This window comes from Talpa occidentalis, unplaced genomic scaffold (assembly GCF_014898055.3).
Source record: "Talpa occidentalis isolate TD23 unplaced genomic scaffold, MPIMG_talOcc4v2.1 talOcc4.9, whole genome shotgun sequence".
NCBI classification, from domain to species: domain Eukaryota; kingdom Metazoa; phylum Chordata; class Mammalia; order Eulipotyphla; family Talpidae; genus Talpa; species Talpa occidentalis.
The window spans coordinates 36,378,955-36,403,386 of record NW_023605305.1 but is presented as its reverse complement, the minus strand read 5'-3'; the positions used below and the strand labels follow the sequence as shown (position 1 = coordinate 36,403,386).

At 46.8% G+C, this 24,432-nt stretch overlaps 2 protein-coding genes across 5 annotated transcripts in view; one reads left to right on the top strand and one right to left on the bottom strand.

Moving 5' to 3' along the window:
* Window positions 1–24,432, top strand: part of KCNIP1 (potassium voltage-gated channel interacting protein 1) — a 342,320-nt gene that overhangs the window by 16,818 nt on the left and 301,070 nt on the right. The window lies entirely within an intron of this gene.
* On the bottom strand, window positions 1,417–23,354 carry KCNMB1 (potassium calcium-activated channel subfamily M regulatory beta subunit 1). 4 transcript variants are annotated; one of them, XM_037498813.2, is made up of 5 exons: window positions 18,230–18,330; window positions 12,746–12,903; window positions 11,186–11,357; window positions 6,102–6,407; window positions 1,417–1,983 (listed from the first exon to the last, which is right to left on the bottom strand). In XM_037498813.2, the coding sequence occupies exons 2-4, from the start codon at window positions 12,877–12,879 to the stop codon at window positions 6,138–6,140; spliced, it is 576 nt and encodes a 191-aa protein (XP_037354710.1). In that variant the 5' UTR covers window positions 12,880–12,903; window positions 18,230–18,330; the 3' UTR covers window positions 1,417–1,983; window positions 6,102–6,137. The 4 variants fall into 4 exon arrangements, with proteins under 4 accessions (XP_037354710.1, XP_037354711.1, XP_037354709.1 ...); XM_037498814.2 differs by lacking the exons at window positions 1,417–1,983; window positions 18,230–18,330 and adding exons at window positions 18,938–19,060; window positions 23,223–23,354 and having other exon boundaries at window positions 2,357–6,407; XM_037498812.2 differs by lacking the exon at window positions 1,417–1,983 and adding an exon at window positions 2,357–3,445.

Genomic DNA, 24,432 nt, shown 5'->3' with positions numbered 1-24,432 from the left:
GGGGACCATAGGAAGGTCCCTGAGCTCAGAGAAGAATCTGTATGATCAGGAGGAGATTTGTTTGCTCAAAGAGAGATTGAACATCTGGGGAGCATCTTTTATGTTCCAGGCACAGTGTGGGGTGCTTCCCATTAGTTATTGCATCATATCATCACAAACTTCCTGCAAAATCAGTGATGCTGCATTCATCTTCCAACTGAGGAAATTAAGGCTCTGAGAATAAACTACCTGAAGTCATAGATAAGCCAGATTCAAGCTCTCATTTTTCAGAACATTCCTCTCTCCAAAAACAAATAAAAGGCATCATTTTGAGTTGTCAGAGTAAGGTCATATTAAACTAAAATTTACCCCAAAAATGTAAGAATGGGTCAAAAAAAAGTCTTTAAAACATGTGCTGAGAAAGTGAAAATAACTGATGTTGAGACATCCTGGCAGCAGAGGACCCGATGGAGGTGCAGGTAACCCCCACTTCTGTGTGGGTGTGTCCACCATTCCCATGGGTCTGAGATCTGAGACTGGAGAGGGCTGGTGCAGCTTGGCTAGGAGGCCCCCATGAGGTTAGGCACCCTCTGAGTCATCTGGCTGCACCAGATCAGTGAGGTTCTAGCCTATGGCTCAGGGAATTTCAACTCCAGGACTTGCAAAAAACCGACAGCTTATAAAACACACTTTCAAAAACACTTGCACATAAGATGTTGCTAGGAATACCACATAAGTGGCCAATAAAGTTAGAGAGATTAAATAGCAAGATATCCCACAACCCTACTCATATCATTGATAGGCTCAAAGCAATATGTAAATGAGCATGGTCACAACTCCTGGGCAAATCCTGGAGTGTATTATTAGTGGTTTAGGAACACTTGGAGAAGTAAGCAGGTGCCCCTGAGACAAGTGTGGGGCCCCTGAGAAAGACTTGCATCAGATTAGCTTCTCGTCGGTTCTCCCATTTGCAGATTGCTGTGGCCATGGCATGCTTGGGCTCCAGCTGGCATTGGATGGGCATGGCTGGGTGATCAGGGCATCAAGGCAAGATGTAGCTGACCACATGGATCCTTTCCATCATGATGGTGCCCATATCAGAATCTTTGCAGGGACTTTTGGGATATGAGCCACACCCCATATCTACTGCCTCTTCAGATCTGAGACTCCAGGGAGCCAGTTAAGAGCCTGAGTTTGTGGGAAGGTAGAGGGAGGTTCTCAGGAGGCTCTGCAGGCTCTCAGGACTGCCCTTGTTCTGCTTGGGAGCATTATTCTTTTTAGACATGGGCAGAGACTATGGGGCAGGAAGGCAGTGGATAGAGAGTAGAGCCTGAAGCCAAGATGCCCAGATCTGGATCCCTGTTCTCCTGTGTACTAAGTCTCTGGCCTGGGCCTGTGACTCAGCCTCTTCTACAAAGTGAAAACAGTAATAATAACCTCAAAGGATATTGTTAGGATTAAATGAGTTTTGCATGTGAAAGCTGAACTCAAATCCTAGTCAACAGGTGCCTGACAAATGTTAACTCTTATTAAGGATGACAGATTCTTGTGCAGGGATAAGTAACTCCCCAAATAGAAGCCAAAATAGAAGAATAACAGTGAGTTATTTATCAAAGGAGATGCTGACACAGAGTGTCAGTAAAGAGGAATGTTGTAGTCAGGGAAGCATCAGCTGATCTTTAAAGAACTCAGAAGGTGTTTATATTTGAATTTGAAAAATCACCATGGTGGTGAATGGCGGGGGCTCCAGAATGTACAGTGCCAGTTTCATTAGGAGCGAGGAAGGAATGAAGGATGAATCACAACCCTTGAGATGAACCACAATCCTTGACCACCATTCGCTTGGGAGTTACTCGCCGTGCGTCAGTACACATCTCTCCAATTCAGAAGCCTTTAAGGAAACCGGCTGATGAGCTTGTGCTTTATTTGAGTGGGGAGTGCTTTGGACTTGGAGGAAGAAGCTGAGATCTGTATTTGAGTTGACATGAAGATCCAGGAAAGCACCTGTGGGTGGGAAATAATCTAAAGCAACTCTCCTCTGGAAGAGAGAGCCAGAAGACAGGGGGATTAGGAAATCTGAAATTCTCCTGCTGGCCCCCAGTGGGAATCTGCTGAAATCTAGGGGAGGGCTTTGGATGTCCATAGGGCAAGGGTGGGGGGAACAGGGAGACCCTGCCTCTGGATCCACTAAGTCAGCAGTTTCGTAACTTTATTGTCTCAGGAACTATTTAATATCTTAAACTATATTGAGGACCCCAAAGAGATTTGGTTTATATGGGTTATATCTACTAATTACCATTTCAGAAATTAAAACAAAGAAAACTTCATTTAAATTACTGAAAATTTATTTAAAACTAACAATAATAAATCTATTTACTAACATTATCATATACCATATTTTGTAAAAATATTTACAAAAATTTCCCTAAAAACTTATCAAGAAAGTGGCATTGTTTTTACATTTTTGCAAATATCTTTAATGTCTGGCATAATAGAAGACAGCTGGGTTCTCATATCTGCTTCTGTGTTTAGTTTTTTGTGATATCACCTAAGTTCTGAAATTTTTCACAAATGCTGGTAAAAGAACAAGAGTGAAAAAAGGCAAATAGCATCTTAATATTGTGTGAAAAGTTCCCTCTTTGAGAACTACTATACCAGACTGCACTGTTTTCTCTGGGCCTATCTGATCTTTCTCTTGTTCCTGTGGGCGAAAGGGCAGTGACTGGCAAGTTCAGACCAGCTCTATTTTGCTCAAACAACATCTCTGCAAATAATTCATATAATTCAGACTTCCACAAATGCAAGACTACCCAAAGGATATTGAATAGTTATGCACCAGCCTGTAGCAGTATTCTACTGCCTGTTAGAAGTAGAATAAATGCAGTTTACAATCAGCTCACACAAGGAGTTTGGAAATGGGAGAAACTCTGGATGACTTGTCGATTTGGAGGGGTGGAGGGCTGGCATCATTTCCTTAAATCACAAAAACTAGAATTTTATTAGTATTTTATAATGTACTCTTTAAAATTTGTGTCATTTAATAGGTTTGTCCATGTAAACCTAATTATAATAAAGAAGGAACTTTTGACAATGGTGGTTGGGGGTGGAGGGAGAGTATCAAGAATGAAAAGCTCCTTGAAGGCAAACTCTGAGTCTGAGTCATCTTGGCTCCTCCCCATGCCCTTGGCTGTGATCTCCAGGGCAGGGCCTCAGGGGAGCACCCCAGCTATTACTCTTCAGCTCTGAGTCTCTGGCCATGAGAGAAAAAGCACTAGATACACATTAGTAAAGTGATTTATTAAGAACTGGTGCAGGATCTCTGCTCCCAGGCAGCCATTATTTCAGAAACATTTTCCCTCTGTGTCTGAGTCATCATGCTTAAATGCCCATTATTTCACACTCGTCCTGGGTGTGAAGTTCTGTGAGCAGAAGGCAGGTGTGGGATTTGATAGAAGTAGGCCAGTCTCTGTTGACAAGATAAGAGCATTGGTCTCCAGCAAATGAAGGTCATTGTTTATAACATAAAGGATAGGGGTCTGGGTATCCCCAGGTACTAATTTTTCTAGAGGGATGTGGCCATTTCCTCCTGCAAATCCTATTCGGACATTCCGAGTTTCTGTGTATTTTAATCCTCCAGATACGGATGCATGGAATTGTATGCAAAGGAAACCTTTTAAATGAGATTCGTCATGGGAACTTTTCTACTTCTTTGGATTTTTTAAGATAATACTAAATTTTTGAGATAAGTAGAGATTCACATGATGTTGTAAAAAATAATAGAGCTCCCATGTACCCTTTACCTAGCCTCCCCCAGTGGTAATATCTTACCAAGCTATGGTACAATATTACGCTGACTTTCTTAAAAGAATCAGAGGATTCTTGAGACTTCTCTGAGTCCAGGAGGGAAAACTATGGGGAGAGATGTGCTACCTCCCCTTGGAAGGAATGTCCCCAGAAAACGACCTGGAGGGAATGGGGAGCATCAGGGCCCTGGTTAGAAGTGACAGCTGTCCAGGTGCAGATGTACAAGAGCCCTCCTGTCAGATCGCTGCCCTGCATGAGGACACCAATGAATTCCAGAGAAGCAGTGTATTTCCTTTCCTCGTCCAGGGGTGGCTGGGTCTCTCAGCCCTTCAGCTGAGTCTGCTCAGCTGTGGTGAAGTCTGCTCAGCCAAGTTCTGAATCACACAGTATAGCCTTGATTCCCAGCCCTTGACCTACTATATATGTATGACCTTGGCCAGTGACCTCTTCGAGCTTCAATGTTTTATAATATCTTATAATAGTATTTACTATGTCGCTATTAAAAAATGTTATATAATAATTCATTTAATACCAATCACCCTAAAGGGGAACACTGTTATTTTTTCCTATTTTACAAATGATTAAATTGAGGCACAGAGAGGTTATTTGCCAGTCACCAAGTTGGTGAATGTCACAGGAGAGTATTTGAGCCCAGGTGGATATTGGACATGTCAAAAGACCTCATGTATAACCACTGTACTGTATTGCTTCTCCTCATCCATGGCGTGGGTTCAGTAGAAACTTGCTGAATTTTTACAAGGCACCCTGGTTAGCACAGAGCCTTGGCATATTATGAATAAACACCAATAACTCTAGCTAGTCTTGTTAACTCATAATAGACTAGTTAATATAACAATAGACTGGTTTAATGTCTTCTGGGAGTTTCTGACTACTGGTTACTTATTATTGTTATTAATAGCTTTCATTGTGGCAACCTGCTACATGCCAGATCATTATTCCGCCCTCCCCTCTACTCAAAAGAAGAGTCTCTCTTGTATAGATGAAACAACAGGGAATCAGAGAGATGCAGCATATGTAGATACAGGATTCACACCCAGGGCTTTATCTAGAATCGTAGTTCCAGAAGGATCTTTAGAGACAACAGACTAACTTTGCACCCAGCCCAGTGTCCGCCCTACCCAGTAGCCAGTTGTCCCTTTTAAAGAGTCAGGTGATAGGGCTCTGCTTGAGCATACATCAGAATTGCCCCCCCACCATGTTAACACAGAGTTCTGTCCCCTTTTTTTGTCCCCCACCCCACTCCACTACACCCCACCAATCCACACCCTCCTGAGGTTTCTGGCTGGGCTGGGCTGGGCAGGGGTCAGGTAGGGGCCTGATAATGTGCAGTTTGCACAGTTCTACACTGAATGTTGATGCCACTGCTCAGGGAGCATGCTTTGAGAACCATTGCTCGAGGAATCTTTCCTGGAGCAGTAACAGGAGAGGTGATGGTTCCCTCCAATTATGCCTTTCACAGGTCTGTGATGGGCCTCCTGATAGGGCTAGTACCTTTGCCTCACACACCTGCCTTTATTGTAATCATAAACCCCCATCTATGTGGTTGCCTTCCCTTTACAGGGTTCTTAAGATTATTTACCCAAAGCCTGTCTCTGATGGAACTCAGAGCTCACCCCATTTATTTAGTGACCAGAGAGTGGGAGTAGCTTACCCTTTTAATTTTTTTCCAAAATAACATCTATAGTTGCCTTTCTGATTAAAAACAAACACAGTGAAAGCAACCTTGCTATTATTGAAAATTTAGAAAAGGACCACAAATACAAAATGGAGAAAGGGAAGAAAATTCAAATTAGCCACCATCCCATTGTTAGTATTTTGATATATTTGAATTTAGTATCTTTCCATATAGCCTCTTATTGCTTTCAATATATTTGTTGATATTGGAATAAAAACATAAATAGCACCTAGTATTCTGAAGACAAGGGATATTCTAAGTCTGCCCTAAACGTGGGAATTGCTATTGTTTGAATTATGAGAGTCAAAAGAGGAACTGAGGTTTGCCAAGGCAGCTTCCTGGGTGGTTCAGACAGGTCTTACAGCCAGCCTAGGACATGGGCACAGCAGTAGGAAGCATCATCATCTGTGCAGAGGTACAGGGGCGCAGTAGGAAAGGCCTGAGTCAGTGGTATGGGGGCAGGTCATGGAGAGCTGTGATTGGCTGACCTTGAACTCTCCTAGGCACTAGTGAGCCACTGCATACTCCTGAGCAGGAACTGACTTAACAAAGAGGTTTCTCAAGGCCATCCATGAATGATTGGTAGGGGAGGAGACAGGGGTATGGTACATGTGGGCCATACCCCGTGGCCCTGGCAGGGTTGGTGGCATAGATGGGTCTACTTCTGGGCTGCCAGGATGGAGAGGGACTGGTTGATCTTCACCATGGCGATAATGATGAGGCCGCAAGTCAGCAGGAAGGTGGGCCAGAAGAGGGATGAGAGGAGGGCCTGGGGCTCGTAGAGGCGCTTGTACAGGACCCTTGTGTCATTCTCCTGCATGGTCGAGAAGCAGTAGAAAACCTGGTGCTCCTGGAATTTGGCTCTGACCTTCTCCACGTCGGCCCGGGCCGCCTGGTAGTTGTCCAGGCTGCCTGGGATGTAGGAGCACTGCGGGAAGAAGCAAGAGCACCAGGGGTTGGAAACTCCTATTTCTTAGGGCTTGGTTAGGAGTCAAAAATGCCAGCTTTGGGGGCAGGCTTCTGGGTAGGAGGCAGGGCTCTGTCTAAAGCTTGGCAGGTGGGGCACCTCACAGGCCCTTTGTGAGCATGGTGAGCCCTGGGACTTCTCAGGTACAGCCTGCGTGCCTGGAGCAGGGCCCCATCTGGAGTCCTGGTGCTCCTATTGGCTATGGAACCATAAGCAAATGACTTACTACCCTTTCTCAACCTTAAAATGGGTTGATAGCAATATCTTTCAAAAGCTGTTATTAAAGAAGGACTTCAAACTTAATTTAAGGAGACCAATGAGTGATCCTGGTCAAGTTGGGCTCTGTGTTTGGATTCAGAGTAGAGGTCCTGTGCAAGTGACTCACAGGCTCATGCCAAGTAACGCCAAGTGAACTGGGAGCAGGGAGATGATCAGGGCCAGGTACCTCGGTGCCATGGAAAATCATCAGGGAATCGGGGAGCCTGGGGAATGGAGAGAGCAGATGCATGCAGGCTGGGGGTCAGCCATTCACCTGGACCATAGATAACATTGGATCCATACCTATTGTAGCCAGGCCTCCAACATTTCCAGAGAAGCCAGAAAACAAAATTTTAATGTGAACACTTGCAGTTTTAACATATGGGTGAAAATGTGAGTTGAAAACCCTTTGAGGTCTAATCTCTATGAACAAAAACCAAAGATTTGGCAAGCTGATGTTTGACATGAGGATCCAAAGGAAAGAGAGCCTGCACTTAATGAGAAAGCATTTGTGCAGGCGGCCCTGGTGCACATTTAAGTCTGACACTGATCATTGTTATTACAAACCTGCTGGCCTGGACAGATGAGGTCCAGCTGGCAAGTTCCAAAGAGAAGGCACAAGTAGAGATCCTGTTTTGCCTCTGGTTTGGGAGATGCTGTGCAAGAGTGATCCCCACCCTCCTTCCTGGAGGGCTGGCCATAGCACAGGTTTCTTTTTTTTTTTTTTTTAAGGTATAACTACAAAGTTGGGTGTCATTTTATTTATTTATTTGTTTATTTGTTTGTTTGTTTATACATGCACTGGGTACAGTCAGAAGCGCAGAAGGGTGAGAGAATTCACCAGAGCCAGAGCAGGGAGCAGAGCAGGCAGAAGGACCGAAGTACACTGCTGAGGGGAGCAGCGGGCGGCAGGAGAGGTCTGCGCGCCATGTGGGACCCTCCTCCGGTGGCCGGGGAGCAGCTGGAGATCGAACCGGCGCGGCAGAGGCTGCAGGCAGCTTCGCAACCCAGCGCTCAACCGCTGCGCCACCGGGGAAGCCCTACAGGTTTCTTTTTTTTTCTTAAAGATTTATTTTTATTTATTTATGCATACAAGAACTGGGGTGTAGGCCAGAGGTGCGGGGATGAGAGGATTCACCAGAGAGCAGAACTACTGAAATACACTGCTGAGGAGAGCAACAGGTGAGATAGGAGAGGTCTGCTGCGCCATGTGGGTTAGCTCCCTGGCCAGGATCGAACTCATGCTGCAGTGACTTGCAATAGCTTGATAGTGCTGAGACCAACAGGGAGGCCCCTGTAGTACAGCTTTCTAATCTGAGGGTAGGACCCAGCAATCAAGAGGTTCCTTCATGCAGGAAAGTTTGAAGACCAGTGCCCTAATAGCATCATGTCCAAAATTAAAACATGTATAAGTGTTGAGCCATCTTCTCCTGGTTACTCCCTGAATTTAAATGAAGCCCCACAGCTGACCTAACAGCACTCACTGGAACAGAGGAGGAAAGCATTTGTAATTCTGACAGGCTGGGAGGGGGGAAGCTGCCTCCAGAAGTAGGTCCCCAACCAGCCAACAAGTGGCATAGTCTGGGGGAGAAGCTGGCCCTTGAGGAATCTGGCATTCAAACTGGGCACCTCAGGGTCTCAGGGGGATTCAGAATGCTGAGCTGTGAGGACCTAAGCCAAGTCTCCCCAAAGCCTCAATGCTGACTCTGGGTTACCTAGCTCATTGAGCAAAACTGTGGCAATAAAACCAGACATGTCCAGGTTCAACCACCAGTTCAGAGTTGTGTGACATTGACAAGTGCCACAGCCTTGTTGAGTCTTGTAAAATGTGTGTATGAGGTGCCTGCCCAGTGGAATTGTGGGGATTAGATGAGTCGGTGCATGTAAAGCACTTAGAATAGAGTGCAGCTCATGGTAAGTGCTTGATAAACGAATGATGCTAGTGATGATGATGATGACGATGATAAGTTCTAACTATGAAATTACAACCAATAGCAGCTTCTTTCCTTCTTAAAGAAGGGTCTATGGGCCAACTTTGATATGAGAGCTTAGCCAACTTGGGGTTAGTCTGGATCCTTTAAGCCAGGTGAGACACTGCACAGGATTTAACTCTGCAGGACCAAACCCCAGAAGCCCAGGGCCTGCCTGTATCCTCTCCCACCTGGCCTGGCTTCATCTAACCTTACTGAGTTTCTTGAAGGATCTGAAATGACCCATCTGCTCTCCTTAGCACCCCGGTGTGACTATCCTCAGAATGGACTATAGAAAGGGGCTTAGGATGCCCACTGAAAGCAGTCTAGCAGCCCCCTTTCTCTGAAAGGTGTGGGGAGAGACAACCTGGCCAGGCTTTTTGCATGTGATTCCAGAGGTACCCCCTTCTGGCCTGGAACACTGGCTCCTACACCTCAGAGCTGAAAAAAGTGGAAGGGCAGCTGACCCACTCACCCACCTGCTTGGCAGAAACATGGGGGGGCACAAGGGAAGCATTAGCACTGCTCCTGGTGTTGCCTGGGAGCCGTGGGAAGGAAGATAGACTAGCCAGTAGCTGCCGCCACCCTCCATCCAGGGCCACACAGGCATGTTTCATGTGTGACTGACAGCTCATTCAGGGGAAGCTCTGGCCTCTCCCTCCTCTGAGATGCCAGCCTGCTCCTAACACTGTCCCCTCCCCGCCCCCCCCCTCCACTTCCAGCACCAGTGATCACTTCTACATGTCTTCAAGAATTTGCTCTTGCTCCTTGGGAAAAATCAAAATGTCTAGGTCCCAAGTATGCAATGATTCAGGTGGGTTTGAAGGCTCCATCACATGGAGCTGAGTCACACTAGTGATAACATAATAGGCACAACCACGTTGCACCACCCGGACCCACTTCTTCATGATCTCACTGACTCCCCCATCCCACCCCAGTGACCCTGCCCCTTCCCATCCTATTGGCTTTCAAACTATGACAGTTTGTGATGCATCCATCCTTAATGCAAGCCTAACTTCTGTATAGAGTGCTTCGCTTTTCTACCCAATAACTGAACCCCCACTCCTCTGCACCACTCTGCTCATGCCCCTAGGGCTCCAGACCCTTTAAAGAGTCCCATTTGCTCACAGCAGTATTCTAAATCTTAGCATCACCTAGAAAGCTCTCATGATGCAAATTCATATTCCCACCTAGGCCCATCCTGTGTTTCTGTTTGTGCCCATAAATTCTGTTTCCATTGGCCTGGTGTGGGACTCTGGTTTTAAAGCCCTGGATGGATCTAATGCACAGCCAGAGTTAAGGAAACCCCACTTGCTTGATCTTGTTTTAATTCCATAGTTTAATAGTAATTGGCAGAGATTCCCGGCTCACAGCTCATATACTACTGGAATATCATTAATATTTCCCCTCTTTATGGTTTTCTTGAATTTAAATAACCCTGGGAATCAGTAAGACATTCTCCTAGAAAGTGGTGATGTCTATTAGGGCCACATATGTCTCCGTTGCCTGTTAAAAACAGCACTATGAGTATTATTTGGAGTAAACTTGTTCCAGATAAAGCTCTGGCCTTCTGGTGCAAAATGCAAAAGGAACTGTGTCATTCATGAGCCTAGGATGATGTGACACCAGTCCTTGTGGACTCAGAGTCTCTGTAAAAACCATTTAATCAGTTTTTACAGCCATACCTCCTGACTGCTTTGGCATTAGCTCCTAAAATATGCCTGACCATGTGGGCACTTCACTCATTCATTCTGTAGTCATTGAGCACTTCCTGTGTTAGTGTTCCAGGACTCAAAAGGGGAGAACTCAGATGTGAGATAATACCTAGTTGGGAAGGATCTGTGTCAAAAAGAGAACAGAAAATTATGGGGATGAAAGGACGAAGTACCGTTTTCCAGCTGCCAGTGAAAACTGGGTCTCAGAGTGAGTAAATGACTGAATGAATATGAACCAACTTGTATTTCCTTTAGGAAGGGCTGCAGTGGTGGATTGGGGAGAGGGCGTTTAGAAGGCAGTGATGGGAAAGTCTCCCAAGCATTTGGCCCCTAGGGCTCGCATTTCGCAGAGGTCATGCGAGCCCTAGGTCTCTGATTTCTTTAGGGGTGTGGGGGTACAGTCACAGGGTTCCTCTCCATGTGGGCAATAGTGGGCCTGGATGCAGTTTATAGGATGAAGTAATAGCACTAACATCCACCTGATATTGAGCTTAGCATATTAAATATTGTCTCTGACTGCATAGAACACTTCAGTGAAGATGAAAACTTAGGCTTGGATGGGCTAAGTGGCCTGTCTCAGCCAGTCACTTAGTGGCAGAACTGCGATTTGTAGCCAGGTCTATCTGATTCCAACACAGAAGAGGTAGGCCCAGCTTGACCTTATGTAAGCTATAGAGCCTGGTCACTGGCTTCTTCTTTCTTAGCCTCTACTCTGCAGAGTGGGCATGGGTGCCAGTCAGGACAAGTCCACACAGCTGTCAGTAAGGGGATGTGGCCCCAGACCCCCCAGTAGTACCTGCTGGTTCTGGTCCCAAGTGTCCTCCGTGTGGTACAGTACAGCCCACTGGCCCATGGCTGACACGTTGACCCATAGGCATGGATATTGGGGCACCCTCTTGCCCTCCAGCTTCTCCTGGTCCCTGATGTTGGTCTCAATCAATTGGCACGTGACTTTCTGGGTCCATATGCTGGGAAAACCACATATACACATACAACTGAGAACCTGGGTGACATGGAAGACCCTATTTGAACCCCTTTAGAGACATCCAGGGTTGGCACCCTCATCTTGTTATAAGCATCCAGCTCTAAAGGAACATGACCCCAGAGTCCTGGGGCAAGGGGAAGAATCCCAGAACCAATATCAGTGCAGGTTGGCTACCAAAAAATCCTGGGTTTTTTTTAAAAAAAGATCCTCATGTTCAAGTCATGCCTCCAGACCAAGGGGATCAGAATTTCTCAGTGGTTGGGGTCCAGACCCCAGCAAGAGCTTAAAGCTCCCTACTGTGATTCTGAGGGGCAGCCAGGTCCGAGACCTCTCCAACCTCATATCATCTTCATCTTGCAGAGAGAAAGAGAAGCTCTGAAAGGCCAAGTGACTTTCCCAAGACCACACAGGATGAGAAGACAAATCTGGGGAGGGGTTCAGAATTTGTGCTCTTTTCCCTAAAATGACTAGACTGGGAGGTAGGGAAGATTGTGGGGATGTCGCTTCACCATCATCTGGAGAGCTGTGTTGGAGGCACATGGTGCCTCCCTGAGTGGTGGCTCATGCCAGTAAGATTCCAGCCTGGAATTGCTCCAGTACTGTAAAAAGTGAGGAAGAAGCAGGCCCAGGAGAGGCTAACAGCCTCATCAACACATAAGAGAAACAATTGTGACTCATCTCATCTCCCATTTATCAGACAGGAGACACTGCCAGACAGAGGGACCTGTCTGCTGCTGAGAGATCCAGCAGCAGGGGTCTGAGATTTATCCTAGGAACAGGCTGAGAGAACTGTGTGTTTATTCCAAGTAGAGCACGGATCAGTCAGGAACTTCGCAGCTCTCCTTCAAAGGCTCATTGACATGTCAGGGAGCAAGGGCATGGAACATTCCCTGAGATTCCAGAACAGCATTCTATGTAGCAGATTTTGGCTCCACAGCAACACTTCCTACTTGTCAGTAAAGCCTACTAGTAGGTAGTATAGGTCAGGAGCTCCCGTCACATGAATATTCAGCAGGAGGCTGGATGTCCCCCTGACTGGCAGGTTTCAGAGGGGCTCCCGAGCTGTGCAGATAAGCTACGAAATTCTGTGATCCCTCCTGGCATCAAGCTCACACTGGAGTATCTGCTCTGATCCTTTGCTGTTTCTTATGAGGAGGATCTTCTGGTTCTTTATCCCAAATCCCAGAGTCCCAGACAAGAGGATCCAGTTCAACTTAGTCACCTTTGCACTTGACCCTGAAAAGTGGATTATCCAGACCTTCCTACTTAGTGGGAGGGATTGGGGAGGCATAGGAAGAGGCTGGTTCTTTACCAAACCAACACACTTAGGAGAGAAGCTGGAGGAGGGGGCAGAACAGGAGGGTGCAGTACCTTTTCTGGTAGAGGGGCAGCATGGTGGTACCCAGGATGTAGTAGGAGATGACAGCACACAGCACCATGACCACACCCAGGCACAATGCGCGAGTCTCTCCCCGCTTCTGGGCCATCACCAGCTTCTTCCCCATGTCCACTGGGAACAGCAGTCATTTCTAGGACCACAGAGACAAACAGATGGGAGATCAGCACAGGTGACAGTTAAACAGAAGGGAGCAGGAAGGTGAGCAGGACGGGTACTCAAATAGCATTATCACCCTTATCTTTATACATGAAGCGTTACAACTTCACAGAATTCTTTTGACCTCATAGAAGCCTCCCACCAACTCCTAGAGGCAAATATTGTCATCCCTATCCTATAGACAAAAGAACCTGTGGCTCAGAGAGGTTAAGTGACTGTTCAAGGTCACACAGCATGTGATAGGCTTAGTAATGGGCCCAAGATATCCATGTTTTCAGCTCTGGGCCCTGTAAATGTTACTTAATGTCACAAAAACTTTAAGGATCTTGAGATGTGGCGAAGTTCCTGGATTATCCTATACGTAGACCCTGAATGTTATACAAGCTTTCTTATAAGAAAGAGGCAAAGGGAGACAAGATGTAAAAGAGGAGAAGGGGGTGTGAGCCAGAGGCAGAGATGGAGGTCACAGGGCCAGCAGGAAATGGCATCCTCTAGGAGCAGAGGAGGCAAGAGACCATATGTGCTCCCCTCTACCTCCCAGGGAGCACAGCCCTGCTGCCACCTTCGCTCCACCCTGCCAAGCCTGGCTGATTTGGGACTTCTGGCCTCCAGAACTGTGTGCACGTAGACCACTGCTGTTTCAGGCCACTGATGTGTGACAGCAGCAGCATCGGGAAACTAATACTACGAGATGCACAAATACAGTGAACACATAGGTGGAGCATCCACTCACTGTCCTAGGACACTTGTCTCAGAAAAACTTGAAGCATTTCATAGGTCAGCTGAAACAGATCCTGGGCAGGGCTGATGGGGCCAGGGGTGGCTTGCTGAGGACCCCAGAAGGCAGCCATAGGCCCTGTAGGCCATCGCCCCTTTAAATGAGGAAGAAGGTATTATGGTGGCCTCAGCAACCGCCTTCACATTTCTGGGCTCTAGTCACCCTGGGCCCAGGAGGAAGTAGCTGGCAGCTTTTCTCCTTTCCCCCTTCTGCCCTCGCCCCTGTGCACAGTGAGTCCTGCCCTCCGCTACTCCCCCCTGTCTCCTCCTTCTTCCTTTCCCTCCTCCCCCTCCCTCTATGAGCCCATGGAAAACCCTGCAGGGGTGTGACTCTTGCCACCTGTGTGCCCCCTGGAGTCCCAGAGCCTGTCTGGCTTCTGTGCCTTGTGGATGTTTCCCATCTGTTCTGCAAGTTGCCCCATAGCATTCCAGCCAATTCTTTGATGTTGTTTTCGGTTGGTTTGTTTAAGGTAACCTTATCTGCCATTTCTACCAAAGACATCAAGGTCCTAGGGTTTTCTCCATAACCCTGTTTTAAGGTAAATTTTAGCCAGTTATTAGAACGGACTTTATTTTCCTTGTCAGGGCCTTAAAGTAACCAGCATGACACCTAGAGAAGGGAAAAATGCCCCATGGACTGCCTCCCCAAGGCTGCCCAGGGGTCTTGTCACCTGCCTTGCCCCAGAGATATGGACCACAAATCTTTGGGGCCAACAGGGATCTGCCTTGAGGACCTAGACTGAGTAACCACAGCAAAGCAGTCTTTCCCGGTAGAGTTGAAGAGTATGTTGAGGGGTGCCCTAGGCAAGTCCCTGCCTTCCAAGCTAATCTGTCTCCACATTACACCCTCTCAGCCCTAGGCACTCTTGAGGCTAGGGAGGTAGGGCCTGGTGTAGGGCCTAGAGCAGGTCTAGGAGCTTAGGAGGAAACAGTGGCAAGGTTGCAGCTTATTTAAATCCCACATGTTTGTAGTGTGGTGGCAAGATTTTCCATACCCAGTGAGTGGATTTGGAGTGTTGTGATAAATCCTCCCAAGACCATGCTAGGGGTTCTATTTTGATAAATGACTTGGGGAAGAAGTTGGCTTTCAACATCCAAATCAGAGCCTTCTGAGAAGGACGGGTGGGAACTGGTGCTATCTCCCAGGTCTGAACAGGAAAAATGGATTGTTACTAAAGCAGGAGGGATTCCAGTTAGACTCCAGGAAGAATTTCCAAGTTTTAGGAGTTGCTAAATATCTTGGCTTTACCCCAGAAATAAACCCACCTTATATGAACATTTAAACTACAATAAAGAAGAAGGGATTCCTTAATGGCATAGGGGTTATGTCTCAGCATTATCACTCTGTCAGCACAGTGGTCTGAGTTCAATCCCTGGCGAGGGAGCTAACCCACATATGGCAAAGGAGACTCTCCTGTTTCACCCACTGCTCCTTTTAGCAGTGTATTTTCAGTAGGTCCGCCTGTTCTGCTCCCACTCTGTCTCTGGTGAATCCTCTCACTGCCCCCCACCTCTGGCCTTCAGTCCAGTTCTTCTACACAAAAATAAGTAAATAAAATCTTTTTAAAAAACCACAATAAAGGAGAAAAGAATATTCACTGGAGCAAGGAAAGCCTCTTTAATAGGAGGTTCTGGGAAAACTGAACAGCTGCATGTAGAGAATGAAACTAGACCCCTGCCTCACACCATACACAAAAATCAACTTAAAATGGGTAAAAGAGGGCCTCCCTGTTGGTGCAGTGGGTTGAGCGCAGTGCTGTGAAGCTGTCCGCAGCATCTGCTGTGCCGGTTCGGGCTGGCCAGGGAGATTCCCAGACCTCTCCTGTCTCGCCCGCTGCTCCCCTCAGCAGTGTGTTTTGGTCCTTCTTCCTGTTCTTCTCCCTGCTCTTTCTCTGGTGAATTCTCTCACCTTCCCGCACCTCTGGCTTGTACCCCAGTGCTTGTATAAATAAATAAATCTTTAAAAAAAAATTATCCCTGTGCCTGACCCACTGCAAGTCCTACAAGGAGCTCATACAACTCCACAGAAAGAAAACAAATAACCCAATCAAAAAGGGGACAGAAGAATTAAACATACACTTCTCTAAATAAGACATACAGATGGCCAAGAAGCACATGAAAAAAACATGTTAATTATCTCTTCTCATCAGGGAAATGCAATCAAAATCACAATGAGACACCACCTCATGAGAATAGCCCATATTAACAAGACCAGAAACAATAAGTGCTGGTGAGGATATGCAGAAAAAGGAATCTTCTTACTGATGATAGGAATGTAGACTTGCCCAGCCCCTATGGAAAGCAGTGTGGATCTTTCTCAAAAGATTAAAAAGGCACCTGCCATATGACCCAGCAATTCTACTCCTAGGTATCTACCCAAATATTACAAAAACATATTTTTTTTAAGATTTATTTATTTATGCATACAAGAGCTGGGGGACAGGCCAGAGATGGGGGAGGGGGCAGTGAGAGGACTCAGCAGAGACAGAGCGGGAACAGAGCAGGCAGATTGACTGAAATACACTGATGAGGGGAGCAGTAGGTGAGACAGGAGAGGTCTGCCTCTCCATGTGGGCTGCTCCCTGGCTATCCAGGGATCAAACTCGTGCTGCAGAGGCTGCGGATTGCTTCATAGTGCGGTGCTTAACCCCTTGCACCACCAGGGAGGCCCACAAAAACATAATTTGAAGGGAAACTTGCTCTTCTACATTCATTGCAGCACTATTTACAGTTGCCAAGCTCTGGAAACAACCTAAGTGCCTCAAAACAGATGCGAGGATCAAATAGATGTGGTATATATACACGGTGGAATGATACTCAATCATCAAAAAAGATAAACTCATGCTATTTGCGGCAACGTGGATAGAATTGGAAGGGATTATGCTAAGTGAATAATCTAGAAGGAGAAAGAAAAATACCAAATGGTGTTACTTATATGTGTAATATAGAAAAACCAGGGCCTCCCTGGTGGTGTAGGGGTTAAGTCTCAGCGCTATCACCGCTGTGGCCTGAGTTTGTTCTCTGGCCAGGGAGCTGACCCACATGGCACAGCAGACCTCTCCTTCTCGCCTGCTGCTCCACTCGGCAGTGTATTTCAGTCAGTCTGCCTGTTCTGCTCCCCGCTCTGTCTCTGGTGAATATTCTCACCACCCCCGCACCTCTGTCCTGCACCCCAGTTCTTCTACACAAAAATAAATAAATAAAATCTTTTAAAAAATAATATGGAGAAACCAAAAAAAAAAAACAAGGTCAGATAAAACCAAACTAAAAATGCCAACGCTTGAAACTGTTATGGAGCAGCCCCTATATAAAATGGGTTGCCTGGCTGTGGGTCCTCACCCACGCGCTTAAAAAGGGACTTATTAATACTCCACTACAGGCATACACAAAAGGTTAATAAAAGGTCTATTTACAAAGGAAGAGGAATTGAGGAAATGTACAACTCAGGGAGAAAATAGAGAAATAAGTCTTTAATGCGTCCTACCCAATCCGCCGACCTGGAAACCCAAAGTCACTCTCAGAGCTGGCCGTGCTGTGAGCTGGCGGAGAACCAAAAAAGGGGAATCCCCCAAAGCCCACGTGTCTGGTTTTTTACCAAACCTGGCTGCTTAACCCCACCTTCAGGTCCCAGCCACCTACCCTTTGGTGGTGATGGAATTTGTTGTTCCCAGTGTCTTTTGGCTTTGGTCTGGAGTGGGGGTGGAGTCCACAAAATGGAATTAGCTTTAGGACATCCTTTTCCCCCTAACAAAATCAGACTACAGAACTGAGGGTACCAGAGCCGGAAGGGGAGAGGCAGGAACAAAACAGGAAGGGAGCACAAGAGACTCTGGTGGTGGACGGTGGATACTTGGGTGGTTGGGGGCGCTGTGGAAACAACACCTGAAGGGGAGCATCCTGTCTTCCTGAAATACAAATGATGTAAAACAATATTACTGCAATAAAAAAAAATTAAAAAAGAAAACAATTGTTGGCTTTGCCACCTAGCACCCAAGTGACGGTGAGACAAGACTAATAGTGCTTGTCCAGAGAGTCCTGATAAAGATCAAATGATACATCAAATTTTTGTATTTATCCCAGTGCCTGGCCAATGCAAGCCCTCGATAAATATTAGCCATTGTTATTAACAAAGGGAGCCCTGAAGGTTTGGAGCAGACGTCTCCTGTATTCTTGCTGAGCCAATTTTTATCTCACCCTCTCCTGGAGGATAAGTGCCAGGGCAGTCATGCTGCCCAGGCTGCTGCCCTCTGATTGCTCTGGCAGTTGCAACCTGAAGGCAAGAGCAGGGCTACTAGAGAGACTGACCACAGAGCCCAGCTGCCCCCCACCTGGACACCAGGCCATAGATCCAGCAGTATTAATCCCCAGTGACCGGGATGTCAGTCCCCCTCGAGCCCAGAATCTTGATGGACAGCCCCTTGAGGAAGCCAGTGCCCGCTGCTGCCTCCCCCCCTGAAATTTCTCCTCTGTCCCCAGTCTTTAGAGAAACCACTCCCCAGGTACTCTGGACACACAATACTCACAGTCTCCCCCGTGCCTTGGAGTCTCGGACAGGCAGACACTTTCTTTCTGCCCGGTCCCCAGCCCCCACCCCGAGAGAGGTGCCTCAGCTGCAAGCAGGAAGTCCGGGCTCCCAGCCCGTCTCCTGGGAAGCGGCCTTTGGTCTCCATCTGGGACGAACCTCCATGCCCAAACATGGTCACGTCTGAGCACACAGCCCTGGGACGCCAAGTTGGGTGAGCAGGTACCCAGCCTGGAGGAGGGAGGGCAGCCGCCCCCCAGGCCTCTGCACCTGCATTCCCACAATCTCCTGGGAAACAGCCTTCAAACAACCAGCAACAAAACTGAGAAGCTGGGAAAGACCAGGAAATAAGGACCTGATCTATTTGGAGATGTTTCTTTTTCACTCAGTCTCTCCAGGCTGGCAGAGAAGCCAGGAATGGGAAATGATTCCTCTTTTGTTGACCTGGGGGAGGGAGTCAAGTTGATGCTGGAGCAGTGGGGCTTGTCAGGCGCTGGAGGGCTGACCTATACCCATGCTCACTGGAATGGACAAACTTTCCCGCCTCTGGCTCTTGCAGTTTCATGCTGTGTGACCCTGGGCAGATCATCACACCTCTCTGAGCCCCAGTTCTCTCATCTGTGCTCTTGGAATTTAAAAACTTACTTTGTTCAGAGTGGTGCTGAGGGTGAGAGATGTTGAGGATTTGGGGTAGGGGAAACGAACTCACCTTTTAAAGACCAAACAAGCAGAAGCTGGGAGCAGTGGGAGCCTCACAGCTGCTCCCAGCCACCAGGTCCAAGTGCCTCCTGGAGATGGTCAAAGTGTGGTTTGGGCTTGTAGAGATTTGTTCCTATCAAGAAGACAAGCGAGCATCGGCATTTGCAAGCAAAGACATATTTCTAGCTTTCCCTCTGTTTCCTTATCTGTAGAGGAGTTATTTTAAGGATTAAAACTCAGTCACAGATACAGATCATATATTGAGTTGCTCCTAAGTATCAGGCCTGATGCTGGTGATCTGTTGTCTCTGTCCCTCACTTTACCCAATGGTCAGAGGAAGAAACTGAAAGTGGGGCTGGACCACCATTACTGTGCTTTCTAGGCAGGAGCCAGATTCCAAGACGGCCCCTCCAGATAGCAAGGCTGAGCTGTCTCTACTGAGCCCAGAGCTGCTTGAAGATCTGAGAGCTCATTCCATCATACAGTCACTTGCTACCTGAGGTTGGGAGGTCACCCTACGTGCCCCATGCCCCAGGTCAGTGGGCACAGTCCCATGGTGCCTCCTTAATAAGTGCCACCTCCTCCTTCAATCCTGCCTCCAGCTTTGTGAGCAGCCAGCCCAACAGGCCATGAAATGAGAGTGCTGCTGTGGCCTCCTCGAGACACGCTCCAGCAGTTAGTCCCCTTCCTAATTGAATCATATTAACGGGAGAGTAAATTGTCTGTGTAATGCACAGCATAGTAAAAGGGGTTCTCTTAAAGGCTGGCCTTAGACCTCGCAGGCAGATCACAACGAGGACAGAAGCTTGGAATGAATCCCTTGAGGAGTGATTTTGCAGCATGGTCCTTGATCCATGCAGGAGTGAAAGGGTCCTCCTGGGTCCCATGCACTAATGCAAAAATGCCAGTCCTTCTTCCTCTCCAGGGGGAGAGATCCAAAGTGCAAAGACAGCCATTTTAAGTATGAAAAAGGGGCTCCTTGCCCATAACAGACTGCATGAGTAATTAAGGGTGACCCACCAGGAATTTGTAAGCCAACTTTGGCATTCTTCCCAAGGTGCTTTTCCTCTTGCAAGATGGGGACAGGTAGGGAAAGGGAGTGCAAGCTCTTCTGCAGCTCCAAAGTGAGTCTACTCCTGCAAAATGCTTTTGACAAGGGCCTCTCTCTCTCTCGAGGGTATGTGGATGGAACCCCGGTGCCTTTCTGATTGTAGGGATAGGTGTGACAGATGATCATAGTGGAGGGTGGGGAAATAATGATGCTACAACAATAAAGATTGGTACTTTGCATTAGCATGGGCTGTTTGCAATCACAAAATACCTTCCCTGACTTCATCCTTCCAATAATCCCCTTAAGATCATAAGCACTGCAGGCTCACAAGAATCCATTCAAATAGAGGTTTTACTCCCCATTTCATAGCAGGGATAACTGACAATTAGAGAGGTTACATTAATTGCCCAAGGTAAGTTACTTTGCTTCTCTGGGCCTCAGTTTGTCCATCTTTAAAATGGAGATAATAATACCTAGACCCTAGGTGGTTTTGTGAAATAAGAGATCTTTCAGCTAATTGACACATAGTGTGGCAGATGCCATTTTCTTTTTTTTTTTTTTTTAAAGATTTATTTACTTTTGCGTACAAGAGCTGGGGTGCAGGTCAGAGATGCGGTGGGTGAGTGGATTCACCAGAGACAGAGTGGGGAGCAGAACAGGCAGACTGACTGAAATACATTGCTGAGGGGAGCAGCGGGCGAGGCGGGAGAGGTCTGCTGCACCATGTGGATCACCTCTTGGGCCAAGGATCACACTCATGCTGCAGTGACTGCGGATAGCTTCATAGTGCTGAGTCTTAACCCCTTGCACCACCAGGGAGGCCCCAGATGGCATTTTCTGAAGATGGCCACATCCCTGTGAATCCTCTCCTATATGTTCTTCTTTCAATGCAACACAATTGCCATCCATCAAGAGGGTGTTTCTACGTCCTCCTCCTTTCACCTGGGCAGACCTTTGTAACTACCTCACCCAAAGAATGTAATGCAATTGACACCTTATAACATAAATAGTGGGACAGCTTTCACTGGGCACTCACTCTCTTGAGGGCACTGCCCTTGAAGCCTCTAATCAAATTGTGAAGGAGCCAAGTGGTCACATGCAGGTGTTCCAGCTCAGTCCTTAGCCACTAACCAGCATTGCCCATCAGACACGTGAACAGAGAAGCCCCAGCCTTCAATCTCAGATGAGGCCTCACATGCCAAGGAACAGAGACCAGCCCCACTTCCCCTCCCCAGGATCTCTCTGAATTCTCCATCCATAAAATTCATGAGCAGTGGTGGTTTTATGCTACTACAATTGGGGGGAAATTGGGAGGAGTTTGCCATGCAGTCATAGTAACTGAAGCATGTACTATAAGTCCTTTAAAAGGGGAAGTATTATTGTTGCCAATGATGGTGGTAGTATTGAGCCAGTGGGAATGAAAAGTCTGAGATTACTTTACGGAACATTGTGGGGGAGCTTTAGAAATATTTTATTTACTCTTATATGAGCTTGTTCACGGCTGCATAAGTAGAATACATGGGCATTGACATAGGAGGGCATTTTCATTTATTGAGCACCTACTAAGTACCAGAGCATGGGACATGTACATGCACACACACATAGCACATGCAGGTGTAGAATACATTGCCTAAGTTCAAGTATGTGTGTGCATACACACATGATCTTGGCGCATATGTATGCACATGCATGTATAAAACATATGCATAGGTATACATGTGCATACTCATATGTGCATACTTACATATGTACCTGCACACACATATTTCATTGCTTGATGCATGCGTGCACATGTGTATGTATTGCACACATGCATGTATATTCATTCCTGTTAACACTCTTATATTATAAAACACCCATATTCATTCCTGTTAACACTCTTCACAAGAGGTCTTATTATTTCTGTGATTCATCCCAGGTCCCTCTGTTGACATATGATGTGATGGAGCCTGGATGTGACCCGAACTTGCCACCTGCCCCTATTGTTAATGAATGCCAGCCTCAGTTTCCCTCAGCCAATAAAAGGAAACAGAGTTTGAGGAAAAGGAAAGTGGTATAATTTGTCGACAAATGAGGAGGGCCGCAGGCTCATGTCTGAAAGACAACTGTCCTGCTCTTTGGCAGAGTGCAGGGGTATTTATAGGAGGGGGAGATGGGCAAGAGTCTGAGAAGGGGAGGGAGGGGGACCAGCATGGAGACACGTGGGCACCAGCTTGTTTTTATTAAGGGAGGGCTGGGGTGGGCCCCAGCTCCTTTTTTTTTTCTTCTTAAGGGAAGGGGGAAGGGGTCAGCAGGAGGGCGCCAGCTTGCTTCAACAACCTCTTCCTTGAAATGCAGGAGGACTTGTTATCTAAAGACAAACCTGTCAAATAAGGGGGAAATTGCAAGAAATGGGGAAAAGACAAAGTAGTTAATGCCTATCTAAGAGACCAGTTGTTTATAATTGTATCACTATCCCTCCAAGACTCTCCTAGGGGCAGTTTTCAAGAGAACCAGTCTTTCTTTATGATGTCTGGTTCCACTGCCTTACAAACCCCTCAACTCTGTTTATAGTTCTTTCTGGATTGTGCATCCACTTATTTATTTAAACCCTGTGAATCAATATCTATTCTCTGCTGCCACTTGGGATAATAAGTCCCATAAATCAAATTGGCAACTGTGTCCTGAGCCCCTGCTGAGGCTGTGTCTCTAGATGTGGGTGTGAGCCGCCCTCACAACTGCTCAAGCTACCGGTTCTCAGACTTTTGAGGGCCTGCTGTGCAGAGGCTCAATGTGCTGTGTTGGAGCAGACATAGCACCTTCCCTGTGGGGAAGGGGTGATGGATGATTAAAGCTGTAAAATGGTACAACAGAAAAAGCAAATAGATAAGATACATTTTAAGGGAGCGAACGATAAAGGGCAGGAAAAAAATCATAGTGAAAGAGTTTTCAATAGAGTTCAGATGACAAAGTATAAAAACAGGACAATTAACTGTCAATATTCAGATTAAATGGCAATACAAGGAATACAAGTTTGCTCCTGGGGAGAACTCTCTTTCTCCTTCAACTCTTTTCCCCTTCACCGCATTTTTCTTGCTTAGTGACAAGGCTTTCCAAGCTGCTGTATGTTAACATAATTGCAAGCAGCTTGAAATCCTGTTTGAAACAAGGAGGAACATAAATAAATAAAGAGCACTATTATCCACATGGCTGGTAAGGGAGTTTTTTAAAGCCTTACCCATACTGCAAAAGCCCCCAAACTCACGTGGAAAAGTTGGAGCAGCAGAGACGTAAAGGAAGAAGATGAGGCACACTGACAACCCATGTGCAGGGAACTGGAGTTTCGGGGTGGGGAGAGGGATGTATGTCCTTCCAGGCACTTGGAAATCGTGGCTGCGGGCTTCTCTCCCTCCACAGGGCCTCCCTTTCTCCTCCCACCTGCTGGTGAGCTCCCCACTTCCCAGGAACTCAGTCCTGGGCCAAGTCAGTGTTCTGCTTTAATCTGCCCAAGGCACTGCAAGCAACTCCTTCAAAGCATTTCCTCTCCCAGAATTTTACATTTATTCAAAAACCTTCTCCATTCGCAGGTCTCTTTGCCTGGATGTCAGCTCCTTTGTTGCCATTCACTGTCACAGTTCTAGCACCCAGAGAAATAAACAGAATTTGGGGGTTTTGCTGTCAATTGGGTTGATTGTTGTGAGAATTAAAAAAAAAAATCTCTATCTCCAGCTTTACAAATTTTTAAACCGTTGTTAAGTACACGGTTCAGTAGTTTTACCTCTGTTCATATTGTTGTACGGCAGATCTCTAGAATTTTTTCATCTTGCAAAACTGAAACTTTATATTTTAAACAACTCCCCACTTGCCCCTCCCCCAACCCTTGGCACCCATGTCTCTGTAAGTCCGACTTTCTGACACTGCATAAATAAGACTCACCTAGTATTTGTCCGTTTGTGTCTGGCTTATTTCACTTAGCATAACATCCTCACTTAACCTAGCTGTGGAGTGATGAGAACAGAGGTTGAGGAGCACCAGGGACCTGGGCAGTGGCCCCCTTGGAAGGCATATGCATCTGGACAGCTACCACAGACACCGTTGTTGGGGTTTTTGGAGTCTGTGGGTTTAGAGTTAGTGCGGGTCCTTGGGGTCACTCTGGGAGCTCCCGTTTCAGCTGCTGCCCTGCAGAGGGAGAAAGTTGGTGAAAAGAGGCACCTGCATAGTCACAGGTGGGCAGACGGAGTGCGGCCCTGAGCCTGTGCAGACACTGAACTGATATAGTCTTCTGTTTGGGAGGGGTCACTCCTTGTGAGCTGGACAGTTGGTTGCTAATTTTGGATAACTACATAGAATTTGAAAGAGACTGGAGATTCTACAATGGGCTCAATCTCCATACCTTTACCTTTGGATGCACCCTCGGATACCTACTTGGATGTTATGCTTTGTAATCTAGGCATCTGCGCCTAAGGATACTAGTC

Bases quoted from the DNA above. Each gene is read 5' to 3' on its own strand.
- KCNMB1 (XM_037498814.2), bottom strand. From the start codon at position 12,879: ATGGGGAAGAAGCTGGTGATGGCCCAGAAGCGGGGAGAGACTCGCGCA. The intron at 11,358-12,745 runs GTACTGCACCCT...TGGTTTTCCCAG, and splicing joins CTGCCCCTCTACCAGAAAAG to CATATGGACCCAGAAAGTCA. The intron at 6,408-11,185 runs GTACTACTGGGG...TTCTTCCCGCAG, and splicing joins CTTGGGACCAGAACCAGCAG to TGCTCCTACATCCCAGGCAG.